The 23,968-nt window shown below is 37.4% G+C and overlaps 1 protein-coding gene across 4 annotated transcripts in view; it reads left to right on the top strand.

The window, feature by feature from the left end:
• The window catches only part of TDRD3 (tudor domain containing 3), a 124,329-nt gene that overhangs the window by 83,014 nt on the left and 17,347 nt on the right, over positions 1-23,968 (top strand). For all 4 annotated transcript variants that reach the window (XM_045287151.1, XM_030884718.2, XM_045287150.1 and 1 more), the window contains one exon: positions 24-149. In XM_045287151.1, coding sequence (XP_045143086.1) covers positions 24-149 — 126 coding nt within the window. The remainder of the gene's footprint in view (positions 1-23; positions 150-23,968) is intronic.

Below are 23,968 nucleotides of genomic sequence, written 5' to 3'. Positions count from 1 at the left end.
CCAATTTCTTTTTGTCTTTGTAGTTTTACCGAGCAGAAGTGGAAGCTCTCCACTCTTCAGGAATGACAGCAGTAGTTAAATTCATTGATTATGGAAACTATGAAGAGGTGTTGCTCAGCAGCATCAGGCCCGTTCAGACGGAGGCATGGGTACGTGATCCAAGTGCCGTGCGAAGGCACAGGCTATTTTGAAGAAAGTATGTAGCTCTAAAAGATTAGTCATACTTATAACAATTACAAGTGGGAAAAAAATTAGAATTTACTTAAAACTGGCTACCCTTTAAAATTAGACTTGAATTTAATAATTATACCAAACTTCAGTTAAAAACAAAAAACAAAATCCGAATGTATTCGTGTTACTTTTCTTGTATCATGCTTTGTTGTATTATGCTTTGGAAATAGATATCCATATTTACATGTTTGCCTAAAATGTGTTTGTATGTGTAAAATGAGTTTTTATGCATATTTTGTTCTCTCTCAGTTTTTTTAAATTTGACTAAATTAATCTCCAGCAGTTTTCAAATTCAAGCTCTGTTGGATACTTATATATTGTTTTGTTTTGTTTTATTTTGCTTACATGTAAAGATAAGAAGAAAACGTTCAATTATAAATGAACTCACTTCATTTACTACACATATATTTATATATATGTATAAATCAACTATAAATATCTGTTTAATAATTATTTGATTATTTTTGTTGCCAAATGTTTGTGTCAAAGCTTTGTAATTATCTTTGATTATGTAATTTAGAATGTATTGACCAAAATGAAATTCATCTTATACAGGATATATGTGGTAATATATATCCACTAATAGCTAGTTTCTCAACTACATTTAGGCAAAATCAGGAGTACAAGGACATTAGGATTATTTTCATAAAGCTTGTCTTTTTTCCATCTTCAAACTGGTGGGAAGTTGCTAATAAATTTGTTTTTATACATCTAAATTGCTCTTATTGCCCATGAAATCTAAAAATACGCTAAAAAGTTGTATCTTCTAGATAATAAGAGCCCTCGTCAGTGAAACATACTTTGCTTTCCCATGAGTTGCTTTTAATTTTGCTCTCTGGATATTTCTGTCACTCCAGAAAAATTAAGTAAAGACAACAGAAAACCAAGTAATAATAACTATATTTTGACTCATAGATCGTTATTTCACTGCATGTTCTGTACCCTTTATGATTTTACATTTTGCCATATGATGTTATTCATGGTTCGTGTTTAGCTAAGAGCTCCCCTCCCTTGCTCTCCTTCTCTAAACTTCCACCGAGAGGCCGGCATGCCCTCAGTCTCTAATACACGTCTTTCTCTTCTTGGAGAAGCTTGATGGACCACATTTTCACCTGATGGCTGTTTTCATTCTCTTTCAGTTTCATCTCGTTTTGATGATGAAAGGAACTGTTTATTGATATTATATTTCTAGAAGTTGAGTCCCATTTTGCTTTTCATCACATACTTCCAATTGATTTTAGTCATTACAGCCAAAGGTTTAAAACAGAAGTCTTATATTACTTTACCTTTTATTTTTTTTATCAAGATTTAATAAGAAATTAACTTTGTTTTTTTCACTCCCTAAAGAAAACTTTAGTTTCCTTTATTTCATGTCTTCTCTGCTTCTTCTTTTCTTTATTCCAGGGTGGCCATCACTGATGAGCACGTCTGTCAGTCGTCTCTGTGGTTCTCTAGTCAGAGAGAGGTGCTTGATCATCTTCTTTCTAGTCAGGGACTCTTCTCTCCCCGCCCTCACCCCCAACCCCCCTTTAAATCCGCTTCCTTCTCTACTCTTGATTTTAGGTCTGTGTAAACGTAGCTGGACAGTAAGTGTATTAGATTTCCCAGCCAATTTACTTATTGAGCTCTGAACAGCAAGAATTTCGTTTCCTTCCTGCCTGTTGTGAATTCTCATCTATGCTTTATTATGCCGTTGTTTTGCCTATTTCCTTTTTCTGTAGCGGGCTTGAAAAATCTCCTACCCGATGTGTGAAATGTTTTACTGAAAGAAGCAAGTTAGAATTTTTAATTCTTGGAGACTCTGGCATTTCTTTTCTACTTAAAGAAAATAAAATGATTGTTGACATTTTATGATTCTGCATAGGTCAATGAAACAAGTTTGAATCATGCACGTCATTTATGATAAAATCAGCTTTTCTTCTTTACTTGTATGAACAACTTAGTTCAAAAGGAGTATTTCCTTTTTGAAATATGGAGGTCAGCACCACCTTAGTGTATTTCCATCCTCAAACAATATGGGCATGTGGATGTTTGTCCCTTTCACAAATTAAATGTGAAGATACTCATTAATCTTAGTTAGGGTCATTGTAAGTTTCCCTTAGCTTTTGAAAGTATCGATGTGCTGGGGTTTATAAACACTTTTCCTTTTTTGTCATTGGCAAACAACTGTTAAGTTAATATATGTGTATCGTTACACCAAATTACCAGAAGAAGAACCTTTATTTTATAAATAAAAAAGTAACACGAACTCATCAGTCATCTCACAACAGCGAAAGGCCAGCAAAGTGTAGGGTGTTGCTACAATGTCTTGGCACACTTACTAATGCAAACTATGGATTTTGGATTTTCTAATTTTTAATTCTTACACTTCTTATGTGTTGTGCTAATTCTGTGAAATGATACTGTATCTTTCATTAAGCTTTATGTATTAAGATTTATGTTACTTGCACAAGATTTCAGAAAACATGTTATTTTTTTATAGAGAGAAGTGATTATTCATCAGAGATTTAAAAATAGCTTTGGAAACAAACCAAAACAGGCAGAATATAAACCAAAAGAAATAAATTGCCTGTATTGTATCTTTGAAGTATGAGAATGAAGTGTCAAATAAAAAGTATGAAATATTAAGAGACTTAATTTGTACAGAAAATTAAATTAAAAATCAAGTTACTTCTTTAAGTGTTAATGTTTTTCTCATGAACTCTAGAGATTATTTACCTAAAATCTGTCTGTAAGCTGAATATTTATTTTCTCTTTCCAACTGGCTACATCTTCTAATTCCAGAACATACTTGCTTGGCGTTATTTTAGGTGGCTTAAATATATGGTTATATTTATATATTTCATTTTCTTCAAGATTATTTTTACAAAAAAATTGACTCTCACCCCCCCATCCCGCTTAATAATATAGCTAGATTTTACCTGGTTCTTCTGTATATCACAATATAATTTATTTTAAATTAAGCGCTTTTATTTTCATGAATTCCAATATTGTCACACATAATGTGAGGTCCACTGCTCATTCTTTAGCACCGAAGATAAATGTTTTATTTTTGTTTTTCAAAAAATGAGTTCTCTGAACATAATAGGACTTTACCTTCCTAACAAAGTGATGAAACATTCTAGAGTCTCACTTATCATTTTTCAAGTTATATAGGGGAAACCCATATTATTTCATATTTCTGACCACTGCATGAAAAAACATTAAAGGCAAAGAAAACCTTCTACTTGTTTCTCTGCAGGCACTTTCCAGACTGGAGGGTGGTGGTGGTGGTGGTACTTTAACTCCCCAAATAATACCAGGAAAGTTGCCCTTTGCAACTTGGAAGTACTATAAAATACACTGTTGCTGCTGCTCTGGTGAACCTTTGTGCTTTTAAGGAGCTGTTGCTTTAGAAAAGCTCTTCTAAACCTAAAAACGCCCTTCCTGCTTTTCCAAGTACAGGTGTGTGTCAAGGTAACTTCTGTTTGCATTAACCTCCAACTGCATATACATCCAAGGTATCATAAAGGTTTTGTTTGTTTTTCGTTTTTAAAGAAAGCAGTTCTTACTTTTTTTTTTATTCCCCCCTAGCAATTTTTAAGAGGATCCCTGGTGGCATAGTGGGTTACACGTTGTGTTGCCAACAAGAAGGTCACCATTATTCAAAACCAGCAGCTGCTCCGAGGGAGAAAGAGGATGCTTTCTCCGAGGGAGAAAGATGAGATTCGCCGCCTCCAACACCCACAGGGGTAGTTCTCCTCTGACCTGGAGGATCGCTGTCATTCAGAATTGTCTTGTTGGCAGTGAGTCACTTTAGAGTGTCATTGGTTTAAAGACCTCAAATCCAGACTCTTGAAAGTACAGGGGTGATACAGAGAGGTAAGGCAGAGGACATGACTCAGCATAGGCTCTCTATCTGACTTTGACTGGTGGGCAGGTGGGGGGAAGCAGGGGCAGGGCCAGGTGCGCTCTGCTTGCTCTGTATTAGCAGCCCCCATTTCAGTTGCCCGCCACCTGTTCCTCCGGCAGCAATAGCAGCAATAAGGCCAAGCAGAAGAGGGCTCCTGTAGGTTTTAATGTAGTGTTCCCACAGTGTCCAAATTAGACAACATTTCACATGGATGTTAACAGATGCATATACCTCTGTGTTCCTGGCCAGACTTATGTCCCAGGAAATGATTTTAGAACATGCTGGTTTCCAAACTTTGTTTTAAAGAGTTCATAGTATCTGTTGCTTGGTATCAGCAAATGATCAGTGTTCATCTGTTCCAACAAGAAGCATTATGGTTGTGTAGGTGATTGTTAGTTAGTTCTAAGACCTTAACATACCCATCCTCTTGGGCAGTGTCTCTAGAAAGCGACATCCTCTCTCAAATGTGTTTCTGCGGACCACTCACTGCCATTGGTTGATTTTGACTCAGGAGCACTCCTAGAGAGCAGAACAGGGTAGAACTGCTTCCTAGGGTTTCTGAGGGTTTCCACATACCTCACTATTATCTTAGAGAGCTGCTGATAGGTTCTAACCAATGAACTTGTGGTTCAACTCAAACTCACTGCCATGGAGTTGATTCCAACTCAGCTACTCTATAGAACAGAGTAGGACTGCTCCTGTGGTTTCCAAGACGAAATCTTAGTGGGAGGAGAAAGCCTCACCTTTCTCCAGTGTTCACACGGCTGGCTCTGTGGTGAGCCGCCCACTGCACAGCTCACTACACCACTAGGGCTCCCTTGCCGTTGTGATTAGTGACCCTGTATTTCACCCACATCACCACCGCCGCTCATTGTTGTTCTGTAGAACATTCATTTATTTCATTATGCGTCTATCAGAAGCCAGGCACTCTTCTGGCTGAGGGGGTGGGGTATTCAGTGAAAGCAGACACACACACACACACATACACACACACACACACTCACTTTCCCTGCCCTTTGTACAAAGGTGAAAGAAAGTCATAGTTTGGGTTATAAAAAAGAAATCCAAATCTCTTATTGAGGTCTTGTGTTTTTTTTTTTAGGCTTTAAAAGAAAAAACACAAATATTACTGAAATTTTAATTTAAATAATTTCTAAATTTTTAAAAATGTGGAGGGAAAGGTATTACCTAACCACAAATTTTACTTAAACAGTTTTCATCTACTGTTCTATTTTATTTCCCAATTTAAAAATTGATTTTGTTTTTAGGAGGGCTTTTTAGTGGTGTCAAAAAAAAATTTTATTTGTATTTAGTTTTGTACATTAGAAATATACTAATCAATCTCAAGTATTATTGTTATAGTAACATTGCACAAAATGTATCTTATAATGGTTTTCTCAGAAAGAAGTTTGAAAGTTACCTTTTCCAATTGAAATAATTATTCGTAAAAGCCACAAATTAGTCTGTCACTGACAAAGATACTAAAAAGAAACACATAACCAAAAATTATCATGTTTAATGAGGAAGATTTGAGTGTTGCCATGTATAAATCAATGGGTTAAACTAAATCCAAAATGTGTTAGTGTCAAAGTCATGTTAGTAATGTTCATGATACAGTGATAAATTAGGCTATATCTAGTTTGTATTTGATATCAAAAGATCATCATAGATGTCAACGGAGGACACAACATAGAAACCATTTACTTCAAAGGAAGGTTATAATTCTAAAACAATGAGGCTTGCCTATTAGTTTAAAGTAAAAGTGCAAGGCTTTTTATTCTTGCTGATAAATTCTTACTGGTTTTTTAAGTATTCTCAAATTACTCCATTTAAAAACAGTTTAAGTAAGGTCCCTGAACTAATGAAATATGTTTTCTTCCACCATACATATTTTGGGATGCACTCTTTTTAAAGATAGCTATTTGTGCTACTTTTCATTGGCAATATACATATCAATTAGAATGAAATTTAGGGGCTAGTTTATCCTGAGGTTGTGAGCCATGGGACCTAGGGATTCCATGCAATAGCTTTAAGCTTTCTCTTAATAAAGTTTGTTTCTAGGAGATGTGCTTTATTTCTTTTCCATCTCTTATCCAATTACTTACCAGTTCCCACAGAGGAGTTGTGAATTATACAGAAGGAGGACTCTATTTGACATATGAAAGCTGCTGAAAGAGGGGGATAACAAGAGATAATTCATTCATTAGTACACTCATATGCATAAATGTGTCTCTTAAATATTGTTTATGTGTACCCCTCGAAGCCCATATTTATTTCCTGTGGGATGTTATGAATATCTTCAGATCAAGACCCAGCTGCACTATTGAATAGCAACATTTTACCTAACTCTAATCAATACTAAGAAATTTATATGCTATTTTAAGATCCTGTATTAGATATTGTTTGATTTGGATATCTGGTAATATATTATCTATTAAAATGGATTGTACATATAAAAACATTTTTCAAGTTTTCTGAATAATCTTGAGTTTTTCTTTATTGAACAATGAAAGAATAAGATTACAGTATTATTTCCTGTTCCTGAATGTGAAGTAAGCACCAAAGTAAAATGTCATAGTAGAATATTACCATGTTACTTAATAATAGTGTCAGTTCTTTACCTAAGATACTTCCTTTTCTTTTAAAAGTAATTTTAGAGATACCACTCCCTAACGTTTTTTTAACTTTAATTATAGTGCTTAAAGCAACTTAAGTCTAATTATTTAAATTTCTGACTGTTAAGTATTAGATTAGCATGAATATTTAAAAACTCACCACAGTATTTTTAATATGCATGAATAATATCAATAACTATGATATTCTTTCATCTTCTAAGTGTCCCCTTGTGAATGGCAATCTGATGACTAGGATTGATGTAGCTGGCTAGTTTAGAAGTGGAGTCATAATAAACATGCCTTTATATTTAATAGTAATTTTTTCCTCTAAGATAGTTGTATGGCGATCTTATGTGTGAGAGCCATGTGAGATGATTTTTTTTGGGGGGGTGACAATTTTGATTCAGTTAATACTAAGACTGATTTGCTTTAAACTAACTTATTTCTGCTTACTTGACTTAGAGAGACTTTCAATGCTGTAGTTTCAGACTGCAATACATCTAAACCTTCCTTTGCAAAGATATTAAGAAGATTTTCTACTCTACTTATTGTACAGAAAATAAAGAAGTAGTAAAATAAATGAAACCGAGGGATATTTTTGTTTTACTTCTGTGTTCCCCCAAATGGTACTCCTCTATATTGTCTTGCCTTGACTAGATCTTCTTGTTAGGATATTCTAGAGGTCTTTATAGTTCTAAAGGGGTGTTCTTCTTGAACTAAGAATAATCTATGATATGTATTTTCTAAGGCTCATGACGTGCACAAGAAGAGCAGGCGCCTCCTGTTGCTCGTTGGAGTGTAGCCTTTACTTCCTTTCCGATGGAGGCCCACGCTGTCTTTCCCCTTCTTTAGCAGTGATGGAGAAGGATGACAAGTGGACTTGTGATGCATATTTGACTGTGTACCATAGTGAATCGCCTGGGAGGGGTCCATTCTGCAATGTAGCCATCTCGGTGTTCTGCTCACTGTTAATTCTTTGTCTTCTTATCCTCATCTTATTTGCTAGTCATATCTTTTGGCTTTCATTTTGTTTCCTAAACATTTTATCTTTTGGTCTTTTTCTCTTTTTTGAAACTTGTATTTTCTTTTTACCGCTGTTGGATGGATACTATCTTAATTTTACCCTTCCTACTGATCCCCATTCTAAATGTCACTGGACCCACGCTGGAATCATGTACAATAGGCTGCGCCATCACAGCTCTAGAAACAGAGCAAAGTTGCCCTGTCATCCTAGCAAGAAACAGTCAGGTGCTATAGAGCTTCCGGTTCCGTTAAACCTGGGAACTGTTGGCAGGAGTTTTACACCTTGGCCTGCAATAGCTCCCTTAGTGGCCTGTCAGCTGAGAGCTCCACACAGAAGGGAAAGGAAGTACTGCCACAGTGAGTACATTTTATTTGATTTTTTAAAAAAAAAACATGTGTAAGCATATGTTTAGAGTAAGCATTATGAAGAAGTTTTAATGAAACGATTGAGTCCATTACAAAAGGTAATTGCTATATTGCACACACACATATAATTCAAAGAACACCTGTATATTTGGAAAATACTGGGTTTAAAAAAATCAGGTACACTTCTTGGATCCCATAACACTTTACATTTCCAATTGAGAGAGATAAAGTGTATAGTGCTTTGTAAGTTATTTGTTAATGGAACCCCGCCTCGCCGCCCACTTTTCTTTCTCCCAAAACCAAATCCACTGTTATCAAGTCGTTCCAACCCATAGCGACCCTTTAAGACAGTGAAAGACCAGTGAACTGCCCCTTAGAGTATCTGAGGCTATCAATCTTTATGGAATCAGTCTCCTTTTTCTCCTGCAGAGTGGCTGTTGTGTTTGAACCTCTAGCCTTGCATTTAGCAGCCCATCTCTTAAACCCACTGGGCCTCCTTTTTTCCTTGGATCAAAAAAACCCCAAACAAACTCATTACCATCGAGTCAATTGTGACTTGTAGGGACCCTTGGGTTTCCAAGACTAACTCCTTGACAGGAGCAGAAAGCCTCATCTTCCTCCCTTTCCCTGTGTAGGACCTGCTAAATGCTCTTACGGGCTAGGTAGTCTTGACTAAATTATTTCTAGTTTTAAGATTTCTCATGTAAAACGGAGCAAAACTGTACATGTGTCTTTAGAATGGGTGCAGGAGAAAGATGAACGAGTATTCTGCTCTTAGAACGATTCCCAGCCTCAGAACCCCTACATAGGGTTGCTACGAGTTGGGATTGACTTGATGGCAGTGGGTAGCTGAATATATTGTTTTATAATGTGGTATTTTTATAGAAACTATACAGAAAGTACCTTTTCTACATTCATCTTCCAAATACATTCTCTTTCTGTGAATACAGAACAAAATCTATTTCCAAATTTTAAGTGTTCCACAATTCAGAACCCAAAGCACCAGACTTGTTACTGTTGGATCCGTTTGACTTAACCGCAGCCTGCCTCAGGATTTCCAAGGCCGTGCGCTCTCCGGAAGCAGGCGGCCGCGTCTTTCTCCCACAGTGTGGTGGTGGGTGTAAACGGCCAGCTTTCCAGTTGGCAGCTGTGTACCAAACCGCTCTGCCTCCCAGGTCCTTAGAAGTGGTAGTTAAGTCTGTGAACATGAAGATTTGCTTTAGATGTAATTCTGTACAACTTAACTTAAGCTCATTTTAACTTAACACACAGGTTTTCAAAAATTGTCATCTATGAAGACTCCCATATGATGACTATTTGTTCCAGCAGAAATATAGATCCATTTATTTTCTTTAGGGTTTCTGTTTATTATGCCCCCGTAATCTAGTAAGAAAATATGAAAGCCCCCCTACCCATTTAAAATTAAACTGGCATTTGGTTACTACTAAATACTATTTTAAGTGTCAAAGCAACTTAATTTCTCCTAAAATGTAAAAAAAAAAAAGGACTTTGTTTTAATATTTGTGATTTTTTGCCAATAGGCTCTTTTTTCCTAAAGCTTTTATTTTGTTTTAATTAGTTTTAAACTTGTTAATTCAAAGTTTGCTGACAAACACAAACATTCATTCATTTAACTGCTCTTAATCTCTTGCTTTTATTTTTTCAGAAAACCTATTGCCATGAAATCGATTGACTCATAGTGACCCGGTAGCATTTCTTTAAGACAGAGTAGACGTGCCCCTTTGCAATTTGAGTCTGTGAATCTGTACAGGGCAGAAAGCCACATCTTGCGCCCCAGAGGGTTCAAACTGCTGCCCTTCTCTTAGCAGCTCCCATTTTGCCACCCACTAGGGCCACTGAGGCACCTCTTCCCGTGCTACTTGTTTATTACATGAACTGAGCATCTTATAAATAATTCTACAGCTCATTTGAGAGATCACAGGGGCAGAAACTGACTTCACGAAAGGTACCCTCTCCAGGCCTTTGCCATTTTTAAACTGGGCACATTTTACGGTTGGATAGTAGTTAGTAAAAGTGCAAAGAACTCTAAATTATTGGGAATACTATAAGTGCTGTCTTGCTTAGAAAATGATGGGATCAGAATTTTGAGTTAGCACACTAACTCGCTTGGTAGCTGAAACATTGGAAAGTGATTAGTAATTGATTAGTATAATCCTGGTGGTTCACCCTGATTGTTGAAAAAGTCCTTACGCAGACATCAAGCTTCACGGTAGCTTTTCTACAAATACTCATTGAGCGCTCTCTTTTTGTGCCAAAGCTTGTAAGGCACTATGGAAAATGAATGGACTCGGTGCCCAAGGGATTGAAAGTCAAAGTAGATGATATATTTCTTTCCTTTAAGAAGACCCCAAATAAATAACAATAAGGTCTCCATCAGGCAGGGTTGGTTCCCATTTTGGCCAAGAAATAGGCTGGAAAGTCCAGCTTTGAGTTCTCAAAACCCGCCTTCAACTGCACACTGGCATTTCCATCTTGCCTAAAGTGCTTGGATCACTTTCCTTATTGTGGAATTGGGGTCATACCACTGACTAACAAAAGTTTCTTATGAAGAAGGCCACTAGAAGTCAGTCTCTTTTTTTCCTATTAAGTTCAAATTCTAAAATGTTTGAATTTGTGATTTTTAAGTAATGACATTCAGTATATTCTCTTAAATAAATAAGACTGACAGTAAAAAGAAGAGAAGTGCATTTTTTTCCTAAGAAAGTAAGAAAATTTTATCAGTAATTCCTGCACTTGGCTAATAACCAGAAGAATGTTAGATTTACATCGCATTTTCAAAATACAGAACTGAAGTCTCAAAGCCAAGAGATGTGGGAGACATGCATGTATCAAGAGCTTGGGAATATTAATACTTAGTCCAAATGTTTTAATCTGTGATACTTAGTAAGCTTATTTTCTCTTCTTTCTCTCTTTTTCCTCCCTCTTTGATATCCCACCTCCCTCGTCCTCGTTGTCTTTGGTTTTATGTGGGAGCCTGTATAGTTTTTTATTCCTCTTAAAAGTTTTCAGGTGGATTTTAGTTATTGGATTGAGTATTGTCCAAGCTAGACAAGACCAATGCACAAATAAAGTCTAGTTAAAAATAGGTCATCTTTGAAAAGACAGAAAGCCTTTAAAAGTTTTGAGCACAAATACATTGATAGCCATAATAGACCTTTATAGGTTTGCATAAATGGAAGGACCTTTTGAGGATCTTATTGAGATGCACTGGAGCTCATTACAAAAGGATCTGAAAATATAAATTGGTAGCATGTGCAATACATTTAAGTGGTATGATTGCATTCCTAGGAAATTAGCCCAGGGAGTAAAATAAAAATATCTCATTAAATGTGCTTGAAACTTAGGAGAAATATAAATCATGAAGGTGGGAAATTAAACATATACCATTTCTTTAAGAAATAATAAGGAACTATTTGTGAAACTAGCCACCAGGAAACCTAAATATTATTATATAAAATAGTTATGAAAGGATAGGTTAAAAGCATTTTAGTTACAATTTAGGCATGAATGTAAGATTTACATCTCAGGACGATGATACATAGACCTTCCCATTCATTGAAAGTACCCGAAGCTGGCTATGAAAAGGACTTAATATATGATAGTTCTAGCCAATCTACTGATGGCCGTTGATTTGATTCAAATGCTCACTGCAGGAAGATGATGGCAGTGGAAAGCAAGGCCACCTAGTAGGTCAAAGTAGATGGCGGAGTTCTTAAAGCAGGGCTTGAAATCAGCTGTATAATGGTGTCATCGATAAGGTTTGACTGAAACCACGACCTAAACATTTTAAATGATCTACTTTCAATCATTTTAATTACTATTTTTTAAAATCTTACTTTCTGAAATGAGATTTACTATGCTTGAGGTCCAAGAGATTTCACAAAATTGGCAGAGTACATTGAAAAAATACTTCTGACGTTGTTTGCTCTGAATGGCCATTCTTGGCCCCAAGGGTGAGAAATATTTTCAAGTTCTACACACTGGGTTCTGTAAGGGTCTGGTGAAAGGAGGTGACTGGGAGAGCTAACTGCCTGCTCTTGTTGGCCTTTGAAGCAAGAGGAAAGGTCAAAGCTGGTCTTGGGCAAATTACTTCCACCTCCCTTTCTGCCCCTGCTTCAGCTCCAGGGGAGCTGGAAAGTGCACACGAGGAATCAGAAGACCTGGGTTCGAGTCCCGGCTCTGGCAATTACTACCTATGTGACTTTGGGTAAGTTACTTAATCTCTCTGGGTCTCAGTTTCAGTACAGTGTTGTTGTAATCAATACGTAATATGATATAAATGTGCTTCTCAAACTCCCAAGGTCTGGAGAAACTTTTTTTTAATATATATAAATCATAAGCCTACTTTTCCATCTTCCTGATCCTCTTAAAGTTGAATGTTCACAGTTATGCAGTTTTAAATCAATCGAAAATGATTTAACTTCTTTACTTGTATGTTCTCTCTATGCTTTTATTCCTCTTTTGCATGCATCAGAATTGTTCTGTAAGAATATAAACCAGCGTGATTAAAATAATTTTCACTAGCATGTGGATCACTATTACCTCCTTTTCCCTCACCACTCTTGTGTTTCTTCTTTAATCTTCCCAGAATTATGTACTTAAGAACATTTAAAAAAAAATCTCTAAAGCATGGGAATTCAGGCAGTATTGAGGAAAAGCATTTTGGAAGTCCATTAAATCCTGTTTTCTAGCTCATCCTTCCACTCATTAGTAAGGTTGATTGGGAAAATGGTAGTGCTGAAAATGCCTCTAGCCTTTTCATTTTCTCTGTGGGAAAAGAGAGAAATAAGCTGGAATGTAAAGTCCCTCAGAGATGTCTTGAAAACAAAACAAAACAAACCAACCTATTCTTTATCCTAAAGTCAGTATTAAAAAAAGTAAGAGATTTTCAGCCCTGTCGTGGGTCAGCTCTTTTCATTCTCAGTAAAGGAAGTGCCGGGCTACCCTCAGCTAACCTACATTTACAACGCCCATCTTTACTGAGTGCTCAGCTTACAAGTCAGAAGGTACATGTATTAAAGAAGAAAGAGACATTAACCTTCTGGATCACGTCATGGGATGTTGATGGGCCATAAGAACCATTTGTAACCCCACCCTCTAAGAAAAATGCTTGTTCTGGCTCTCTGTAAGTAATTAATAGTTAGTACTAGCCACTTAGATAAACTGCTTGCCATTAATGTCTAATTACCATGCAGCACAATAACAGCTACATATGTGTAGACTAACTTTTCCCTCCATGGTCTTGAAGCGTTGACTTGTGCTCAATATGGTTTCTTGCTGAAGTAGCAGTGCCATCTCTCATAACTTTAAAAATTACCAGGAAATGTTCAATGGTAATCAAATACCATGATCATGGAATCATTTAAGAACAGTTTTCAACTTCTGCATTAATGGGAAAAATTAAATGAGAGCATATACTGGTGAAGATGTAGTGATACAAATGCATACATGTTTCTGATTGCGTAAATTGGTATGGCCCTTCGGTTTTTTTAATCCCTAAGCCTTAAAAGTCAATACTCTTTAAACTAGCACAACCAGTAGTTCCACAGTTGTTACTCTATCCTAGGGATAGATTAACGGAGAAAAGACCCCCCAAAACGATTTACTGTGAGATGGTTCTTGCAAGATTATTATTGAAGTACAAATTGGGGAGCACCTTAAATATTCAACAATAAGAAAACGCTCACTGATCTCCTGGATAAGACCCTACAGCTGCTTGAATGTAAAATCATTTTGAAGAATGTAATAATATGGGAATACAGTGAATACAGGCACCTTATAGGCTTAAAGATAGATACACTCAAAGTAATTGTTTTAGAGTAATAGAATTATATGCAGTCTACATATAAATATATAGAAACATTTTGTTAAATTTAATAAGCTTTCTGTAATTTTGTACTTTTAACTTAGATAAGTAAATTCATACAAAATAAAATAGGCCATAAGAAAGTTGATCATGATTAGAGAATTCTAGTCTAAAATTAAATCACTGAGATTTGCAAAAAGGACCTAAAACCATGAGAATAAAATCAAACAATAAAATAACATCACATCTAAATTCATAATACTTTTTCATTTTCAGTAAGATTAGCAATATTTCTGATTTTTCATAATAAAATGTTTTGTCTGTTATCAGTAGTATGTGCACCACCCCTGCTAATCAATAGCTACACCTATAGAAAGTGCTACCACCACCTCTAATTCTGCCCGGATAACCTCCTGCATCGTGGTGTGCAGCATTCTCCTTCCTTATACTGCGCCCTACATGCTTCCATGAGTTCGGAATTCAATATCCTTCGTGTGTTCAAATACAGCTCAAAATAATTTGTCCTCTTAAATATTTATTTAACCTGCAATTATCTACCACTCACAATTTTGGGGGCATATTAGTGTGTGAATATTGTTTATACAGTTCATTGTGGTAAATGGTATTTGATGCAAAATTTTCTGTCATGGCTATGCTATTTCAATGGTATTAATAACATTTACAATATTGTGCAAAATTCACCACTATCCTCTCCAAAACTTTTTCCATCTCCCAAATAGAAACTTTGTATACAAAGTAATAACATGGTTTATGTATTTTAAAACCTTTGGTCTATGTTTTGGTATTGAATGCATTATTAAAATATTAGTTATAAAGTGCAATTTCTACATTTGAGCTTCTCAGTGTTATGATTTTAAAATGTATTAATCTGTTGCAGCCAACTTCTTATGTGCTTTTATCGCCACCATCAGGAACAGTGCCTGGCATAGCACATTTCCTTGCAGAATGAGTATGTGAAGGATAATGGGAATGCATAGATCAGCAGTTCATGCCCCCAAGGAATTACAAGTGGAAGAGCCCAGCCTATAATCCAGTAATTGCAGGACAGGGTAATAAGGGTTACTATGATGAGCGGAAGAGAGATGGACAAAATTCAGTCTGAAGTAAAATGCCCAGCATCACACATGCTCCTGTTATCAAGATGTAATGTCCCCTCACACATACACTGTATATCCTTTACCCACCTTGATCTTCGTCAGAGTCCTCTCCTTTCCCCAACCCCTACATTAAGTGGGGTCAGTTTAAGAATGGTGACCCTGACTCTGCGCCCAGAAACTGGGAGCTCTCCAGTGTGCCAGGGCCAGGCAGACGTAGTGTGTCACTCTCATAGACATTTTAATGAAGCAGACATTTCAAAATGGAAAGTTGCTGCTTCTCAACCTATGCCCTCCAGAAATTATAGGCAAATGGGAGAGCCCAGCATGTACACCAGCGATGGCAGGGCAGGGTAACAAGGGCTGTTACGAACAGAGCGCAGATCTGCTCCAACCTGGTATGTACATTTCTGAAGGAAGTTATTTCCATCTCTCTAACCCTTTCTTGAAGAATTCGATGTTGTTTGAATTACACCACATCAAAATAGCAGTTTTCAGTTTTAGCAACCTTGGGGATTCGTGCAAATCATACTTCCTTTAAATGTTCTTTGAGTTTAGGGAATACAGAGTCTGAAAGAGCAAGATCAGCGCTGTAAAGTAAACGGGGTGTAAGGATTCCCTCTCATCAGACAGCTCTTGCTAACCTCAAAGAGTGAGCAAAGGTATCGTCATAAAGGGGAAGCAATTTTACCACAACCTTCTTGACTTTATTTTCACCCATGTAGTTCTCAATTTTATTAAAACATCGTTATAATAATTCCTATGATCATCTGTTGTTCTTTGAGAAAATCTGTCAAGATTACCTCCCCCAAACAAACAAACTAACAAAACAGTTGTCTGGCTGACCTCTCTGTCTTGAATTTAACTGGGTCAGCACATTCTCTTTGCTTTGATTGTAATTCCTCTTGGAAAGCAATTGAATGAAGCTAAGACAAGTGTATAACTGAGAGAGCTTGTCTGCAGGCATGTACTAATTGCAGAGACATTATTAAATACTGCTTGAAATGAACTCATATATATGAACTGGCACGTTTATGCTTTTTGGCTTACCCTCACTTTCATTAAAACTGAAAAAAGGAAATTTAAAGTGGGTCTGAGAATCTTAAAGGGTAGCTAAGACTTAGGTTGAGGAAGAAGAGGCAGCAATTAGGTTAAGAACTCAAGCATCTGTCCATCAAAGGTAAAGTAGGGCAGAGGGAGGGGGAAAGAGACAGAAAACGGGTTTGAGGGCAAAAAGAATCGGGCTGTAATGAGAAAGCTGAGGGACTCACCTGGGACATGAGTATGTAGAAGGCCTGGAGAGGAGGGCAGAGAAGTGACCAAAGGTTTGGTCGTGGGTAGTTTGTTGCGGTTCAGGGCGGGAAACGGAGTAATTCCTAGGCAGAGAACTCGTCTCCGTAAAGGAAAGCAGATCATTTGTTGAAAGTAATGGGGTAAAAACAGGAGTTGGATTTGGAAGACAGGTTTTGGAGATTGATTTGGACGATGAGTAAAGGAGCTTATTTTACAGAAGGTTTCAACCTCTATAAAACCTGTCTGTTTGGGATGATGAAAATGCTCTAAAGTTACACAGTAGTGATAGATCACTCTGTAAATATATTAATTTCCAATCAAGTGTATCTTTAAAATGATGAATTTTATTGCATGTGTGTTAAGTGTCTCAAAAAAATAACAACTCAAATATATACATTTAATTGAAGGAATCTTAGGGAAAATTCATTATCTTTTAATTCCATTTTACCATAAAATATTAACCCCTTGTTCATGCTCCAACGATTCCATGAAGAGTAGCGCTCTGAGTTAGTTAGGTACAGGGACCCACAGTCAGACGACCGGTCCTTAGTTATGAGGGAAAAGGTGACACTAGCCATGGAGCATCTTCTCAGTAGAGGCTCTCACTAGGAACCTGGTCCTTGAAAGTCTCCAGGGTGCAATGGCTATGTCGTTGCTAGCATCTCAGCAGAATTCAGTGATGGAAAGTGTCACACGAAGATGGTTGTAGACACTTGTGTAACATTAACACAGCTCTAGGAATTTTCATGAAGTTCAAGTTCTTTCTGTTCATACCAGAAATGGATGTATTAACAGAAAAACTGTCAGCTGGGATATGTGAACATCTTAAGTCTTGGGGATGCTGTCTGTGCACCGCTCGAGGGAAGGGCAGAGAGAGCAATATCGATATTTTAAAAACTAGTCTGCAACTGCTGGGGGTTCCTTTCTGAAGACCGCACCCTAAGTTGATTGTGACATAACGTGAATGCCTCATTTAAATTTCCTTTTTGTTTTCGTCATTAAGATGTACCAACAAAACCCCCAAACAGATCATCATTAAGTGTGGTTTGTTTTAACTCAAATATATTACGAAATATGGTTTACCTGACTTTACTGAATCGTTCCTTTAGGGTGGCTTATCTCAATAAGGAGAGGTAAAAAAATCCAGGTAGAAAAATTGACTCATTGAGGGAGGGTGATTTTTCCAATCCAGAACATAGATGTAAATGTATAGCATTAAAATCCAGTTCATTATAATTAGTATATGTCAGTTATAAAGTGTTATACAGCAACACTACCAGAGGAATTATAATTTATAGACTACTGTGGAAGCATTTTGTTTCGGCATTGAAGGCAACAGCCAAGCATGAACAGTGGATCTCTTCTTAATTTTTACTATTTCAAAATATAGATAAATATTCTTTAAAAAAAAAAAAAGCTTAGGGGAGCAACTGTTTTTAAGGGGAATTAAAATGTTCTAAAACAGATTGTGGTGATTGTACAATTCTGAAAATATATTTTAAATACATGGAATTGAATGAATTTTGTAAAATGTAAATAATAACTCAATAAAGTTGATAATAAATAAGAAACTGGGGGCGGGGGGAAGCTTAGACAGCTTAGAGTTTTATTAAACCGGAGACACCTTTAAAAAATCCGTGGTTCAAAATCCCTACCACGGCATGTGGTCACACCCTTTAAAAATAATACCATACAATTTATAAAATGAAATGGATTAATTTGTACTCATCTAAGCCATAGGTTCCCAAACTTATTTGGCTTACCCTTTTCAGAAAAAAAAAAGAAAAGCACCTCCCCCACCCCGAAAATGAACACCTTTTGTACTAAAGCCAGCAGAAAGAATAGACACCTGCTTTTGCAGTCCCCTTGGGTCATTCCAGCACCCCCTGTGGGGCGGTCTCACCCCCTTTCACTGAGCTAAACCTCTGAGGATAAAAGTCTTGTACTGTCATGAAAATATTTATGTTGATGAGTTTTATCGTATTTCTCTGCTTCCATTAGCCATATTCTTGGGGAAGTTAACTTTCTTATGTCTACAGATACCAAAGGGTTGGGGGAACCCTTAAACTTGGGTGTGCTTTATAAAGAGGGTTATTTGGTAAACTGGTAGGATTTGTCTCCATTAAAAGATTGCCTAAGGGTTCCTTTCTTGGAAGAAAAATGAACATACTGCTAATTGATCAGATTCTCAGCCTCTCTTGTATCACATTGGCTATTAACACCAATGATTGTAAAATCGCTCTGTAAATGTAAAGTGCCCCATAAATGCTCGTTTAACATTGTGTGTGAGGCTCTCAACCTCTGTAACTCACTGGCTAATATAGCCAAATTGCTTGACTCGAAGCACTAAAAATAAACACTGTTTATGTTGTCCAAGGCATTGTAAAGAATCGAACTTTATGTGTGTGAAAAACATTTGACACTTACCTCTGTACGAGCCATTATATGAGTTCTTCCCTTGTGTTTATTCAAATAAGTATAGTAGTTGCTACTTGACACTGTAGCCATTTCAGTGCAATTTGTTCTCCTAATTGAATTAGAGACGATCCCAGACACCCAGAGCAGGTAGCGTTGCAGACAATTGGCTTTACAGTAAGACCCTGGCACCTAAATGGTATCATCGCCATTGCGTTGTTTAAAGTTATTTATATGAGTATATCAAAACATTTAAAGTATTTTAAACAGTGTCTCGTTCTGTTGTGCAGAGGGTTGCTGTGGGTTGAAGCTGACTCAGCGGTACCTAACAACATCATCAACAACAAAATACAAGTGAACGGCAAAATACTGGATTCTGATCTGTATGTTTACTTACCTTGTAACAGTTTTACCCATTATCAGTTGAATCTCTCCTTTGGAACTCTGTCTTTTAGACTAGAGGAAAGAACACAGACTCGACAGTCCAGCATTACCTGAGAAAGACGCTTGGTTGCTTCACTGGTTTGCTTTCATTTTTAAATCTGTCTTGTGTTTGACAACTAGCAGTAAAGCATGCAGTCTTCCGTCTTTGTTGGGGGGCTGCAGTCGTGGTTTACACGCGTTATTTGTCAGTCATGCCCTGGCTGAAATGCTTGGCCCCAGGTGGTGCTTCCTTCGTTTTGGTCAGACAAGGCTTGACAAGCAGAGCAGTCGTTGGCTCCGTTTCTTTCGTTTCCTCCATCGCTTCGGAAGAAGCAGCCTTCCTACCCATCGTTCACCTCCCCGAAGTGAAGTGTGTGCATCCCCAACCACAGGCACAGCGCTGACTGAACCGTCCAAATCAGGAGTGGGTCCATCCTGAATGATCCCTCTTGGAAGGACATCCAAAGTGTTTCTTTGTCTAGCCTTATCTTCAAACTCTGTACTCCTCTTTTTCTTTGCCTGTTGTTTATTGATTTTCATCGTTTCAGTGCTACTGGGATAATGGAGGAAGTTCTTACAGGAGGACCTCTTAAATCATCATTCTAATAAGACAATGTGTGTTGCAAATCTTCTTTTTGTAAACTCATCTTTCTCACAGAATGATAGAATCATGTGTCTTGGAGCGAATGTATTTTCTTTATGAAAAATTGTTTTTCTTCACACTCCTGAAAGCCTGCAGTTCCTTGCTCCCTTCATCAGTGGGTGCCTTGCATTCCAGCCCCGACACAGAGCCGTCCAGGCATCGCCATGCCAGTGCGCCTGACCGGAGTCTTCTCAAAATCAATGTTTATTTAACCCTGGACAGCGCCCCCACCCCCACCGCTCAATTCAGTTCAGGTCTTGAAAATACTATCATTCTTGTATTCTGAGAATGTAAAAGTGAAATTTGAAAATTGTGCTAGGAGGAAATTTATAAACTATTAGCGAACCATGAATCGTCCTAATAGCTGTGCATTCTCATTGAGCCTTGGTAAAGTTTGGCTTTTCAAACTTCTGAGCCAGTGCCGACATCATCAGTCCTTGTCTTCTAGCCCAGGGGACTGATTTACCTTAGACTAGCTAGCTACTTCCTACTAAGTGCAAGTGTTGGAGAGAGAGAGAGAGCATGAGGGGGCTGAGCATGGGATTGGGGAGGGAGAGCAGAGGGGCCCGGAGCTTGAATTGCACACCAGAGCACACTTTAAACAATCTCATGGATGAATTTAGAATTCTAAAGAGTTGATTATGTTGCCTATTGAGAGATACATTTTTTTTAAAAAGCGAAGACCATCTTGGACCCAGTAGTACAAAGATTCCCTGCCCTCCCCATTTGGTCTTGCTGCCATTGTTCTTGTCATGACTTAAAGACAATTATCTTTGTCTCTGACTGTGGATATGAGACACGCGGCTGAATAGTCATTGTGGATGATCTGTGACTTGAATGAAGGTGTACAGAATAGATCAGTTGTTCCACTTTGTTTTGTTTTGATTGATGAAGATAGAGGTGAGGATATGGGGGGATACTTGAAGTAATATGAAGCAGGCCTACGAATCTGAGCAGAAAAAGAGTGGTGGGAGCTGCTAGCTAGCAGTCGCGATTCTAGTGCAAAAGCACGACCAAAAAGAGCGTGAGAGTCCCAGTGCGCAGAGTTCCTGTATTTAGTAAATGACTGGACTTGAAGCATGGCTATGAATAATGTTGCACATTCAGTATGAATCAGTTTTCCTTTCTTCTTAGTCTGTCTTAGTCTGGAAGTTCCATTAAAAACGTTCCGTCCTGTGTGTCCCTGTTGATATTAGAAATACCAGTGGGGCATAGTTTCCAGCATCACAGCAAAACACAAGTCAGCATAGATGAGAAGAAGAAGACAAATGGTATAACAGACTAGGAAGAGGGCCATGATGATATTGTTCTGAAAAAAAAGTTAGCCAAGGGAAACCTTGTGGATTGTAATGAAACCTTGTCTATTGTAGTACTGGGAGATACGCCTCACAGCTTGGAAGGTACTTGAAATACAACCAGGGAAGCACTGCCTTCACAATGTAGAGTTGACCTTAACTATTGTGGATGGAGCAAAGCTTTGGGGACATCATTTGCTGATGTGGTACAACTTGAAAGGAAACAGTTGTAAACATCCATTAATAATCGGAATATAGAGTATACAAAGTATGAATCTAGGGAAATTGGACATCCAAATGAAATTAAACACTTGAAAATCAATATGCCAGGCATTATTGAACTGAGATAGACTGATATTGGTTATTTTGAAAGGACAACTTTGTAATCTAGGTTAAAGAAACCAACACCCAATGATTTTTGGTTGAGGTGATTCTAGCTCAGCAATTCGCTAGCACAGAGTACAAACAGCCCGACAGGTTTGCCAAAACTCAAGCCAAACTTACAGAAGAGGAACAGTGTCACTACATCCATCAACAAAAACATTTTAAGACCTACCCTGAAATACAGTACTGTTAGACCCAAGGTAATATCTATATGCCTATAAGGAATCCGACCAGTATATATGACTAAGATAAAGAATGTCAAAAGATGAAGAAATTGAAGATTTTTGTTAACTTGTGTAGTCTGAAATTGATTAAATATGCTAGCAAGATGCATTGATAATTAACTGGTGATTGGAATGTGAAACGTAGAAACAAAGAAGGATCACTGCTTAGAAAATATGTCCTTGGTAATAAAAAACATGATTGAAGTTTGTAAGACCTTACTATTCATTAAAAATACATTTTTTTCATCATGTAAGCTTCACCAGAGGAATACACATATTCAGATTTACTAGGTCCGTGGGAAAAAATGTTGAGGAAGCTCAATATCAGAACAAGGCCAGCTGCTCCCTTTGAAATAGACAATTACTCCTATGCAAGTTCAGTTTGAAGCTGAAGAAAGGTAAAAGTGAATGAGAGTCAAAAAGAGCCTTGAATGTATTTGACCTGAATTTAGGGGCCATCCCAAGACTAGATATGATGCATTTCATACTGGTGATCAGGAGATATGGGATGGCATCAAGAGCACCATACATGGAGAAAGCAAAGATTATTTAAACAGACGAAAGAAAAGACAAAAAGATATGTCAGAAGAGACTCTGAACTTGATCTTTTATTAGTAGTGTCTCAAACAAATGAATATTTCAAAGGGCCACTAAGGAAAATAGTGAGTCAAGTGTGATGAAATGTGGCAAGATAAGATGTTTAAAATCCAGAAAGGAAGAACACACTGGACATTTTTCAATCGGAACAAATTAAAAAAAACTTCAAGCTTCCACTTGAAAATATTGAAGGATTCTTTGGGCCAAAAACAATACAGGAAACATCAAAAGCAGATGGAAGGAATACAGAGAGTCACTGTACCAAAAAGAACTGGTCAGCATTTGGCCATATCAAGTGATAGCATATGATCAAGAACTAATGGTATGGAAAGAAAAAAAAAAATTTAAACCTTCCTGAAGGCATTAGTAAAAAGCAGGGTTCCAAGAATTGATGGAATACCAATTGAGATGTTTCAGCAAACAAAATCAAGGCTGGAAGCATTCCCTCATCTATGCCAAGAAATTTGGAAGGTAAGCTCCTTAACCAAGTAACTGAAAGAGATCATATCTGTACCCAACCCAGAGAAATACGATCCAATAGAATGTGCAAATTATCAAACATGCTCTCATATCACAAAAAAGCAAAATTATACTGAAGGTAATTCAAAACTGTTACAGGAATACATTGGCATTAGAACTGTGAGAAATTTAAGTTGGATTCAGCAGAGGCTGTGTACTGTGATAGCGCTGCTGTCACATGGATCTTGGCTGAAGGAGAATAACAGAAAAATATTTTCCTATGTTTTGTTGACTAGGCAAAAGGATTCAACTGTGGATAATAACGAATTATGGATAACATTGGCAAGTACAGGGATTCCAGAACACTTAATTATGTTCAGAACCTGTACATGGACTAAGAAACAGTAATTTGTATAGTACCAGGGAATACTGCTTGGTTTAAAACCAGGAAAGGTGTGTATCAGGATTGCATTCTTTCAACATGCTTATTTGGAAACTGTCCTTAATAATTCAACAAGCTGGACTCTATGAAGAAGAATTTGACACAGGGATAGGAGGAAGACTCATTAACAACCCTGGGAGCTGCAGACACAACCTTACATGCTGTAGGCGAAGAGGACATGAAGTGTACTTAGAAGATCAAAGAATACAACCTTCAATATGGATTATCCTTAACGCGAAGAAAACAAAATCAACTGACATACTGCACTGGAGAACTCTGCTGCACATGACACCCTTGAGAGTGTTAATAAACAAAGGTATGCCCATGATATTTTGAGTTGGCTCATGAATATGAAAACTAGACAATGAATAGACTAAATGAGAGTATATTTGATTTATGGCATTGGTGAAGACTATTAGATATACCACCACAAACCCACTTGTCAGAAGTAATGTAACCAAACTGTTCCTTAGCAGAGGATGGATTTATGGCATGTAGTGTGTAATTTGGGCATGCCTTCTGGATTGACCAGTCTGTGGAGAAGGGGATGGGCCATCTTGATGGGAAAAGCAGAGGTTTAGCAAGTAAGGCAAGACCCTTAACAAGATGAGTTGATACAGTGCCTCCAGCAGCGGACTCAAGCACAGCAACGATGATCGGTCCTTTATGCTGTTGCGCACAGGCTGCCGTGATTTGGAGCCAACTGCAAGGCAGCCAGCAACAA

This window comes from Echinops telfairi, unplaced genomic scaffold, assembly GCF_000313985.2.
Source record: "Echinops telfairi isolate 266 unplaced genomic scaffold, ASM31398v2 ScPeMD7_11;HRSCAF=52, whole genome shotgun sequence".
NCBI lineage: Eukaryota > Metazoa > Chordata > Mammalia > Afrosoricida > Tenrecidae > Echinops > Echinops telfairi.
This window is presented reverse-complemented; position numbering and strand designations above follow the sequence as displayed.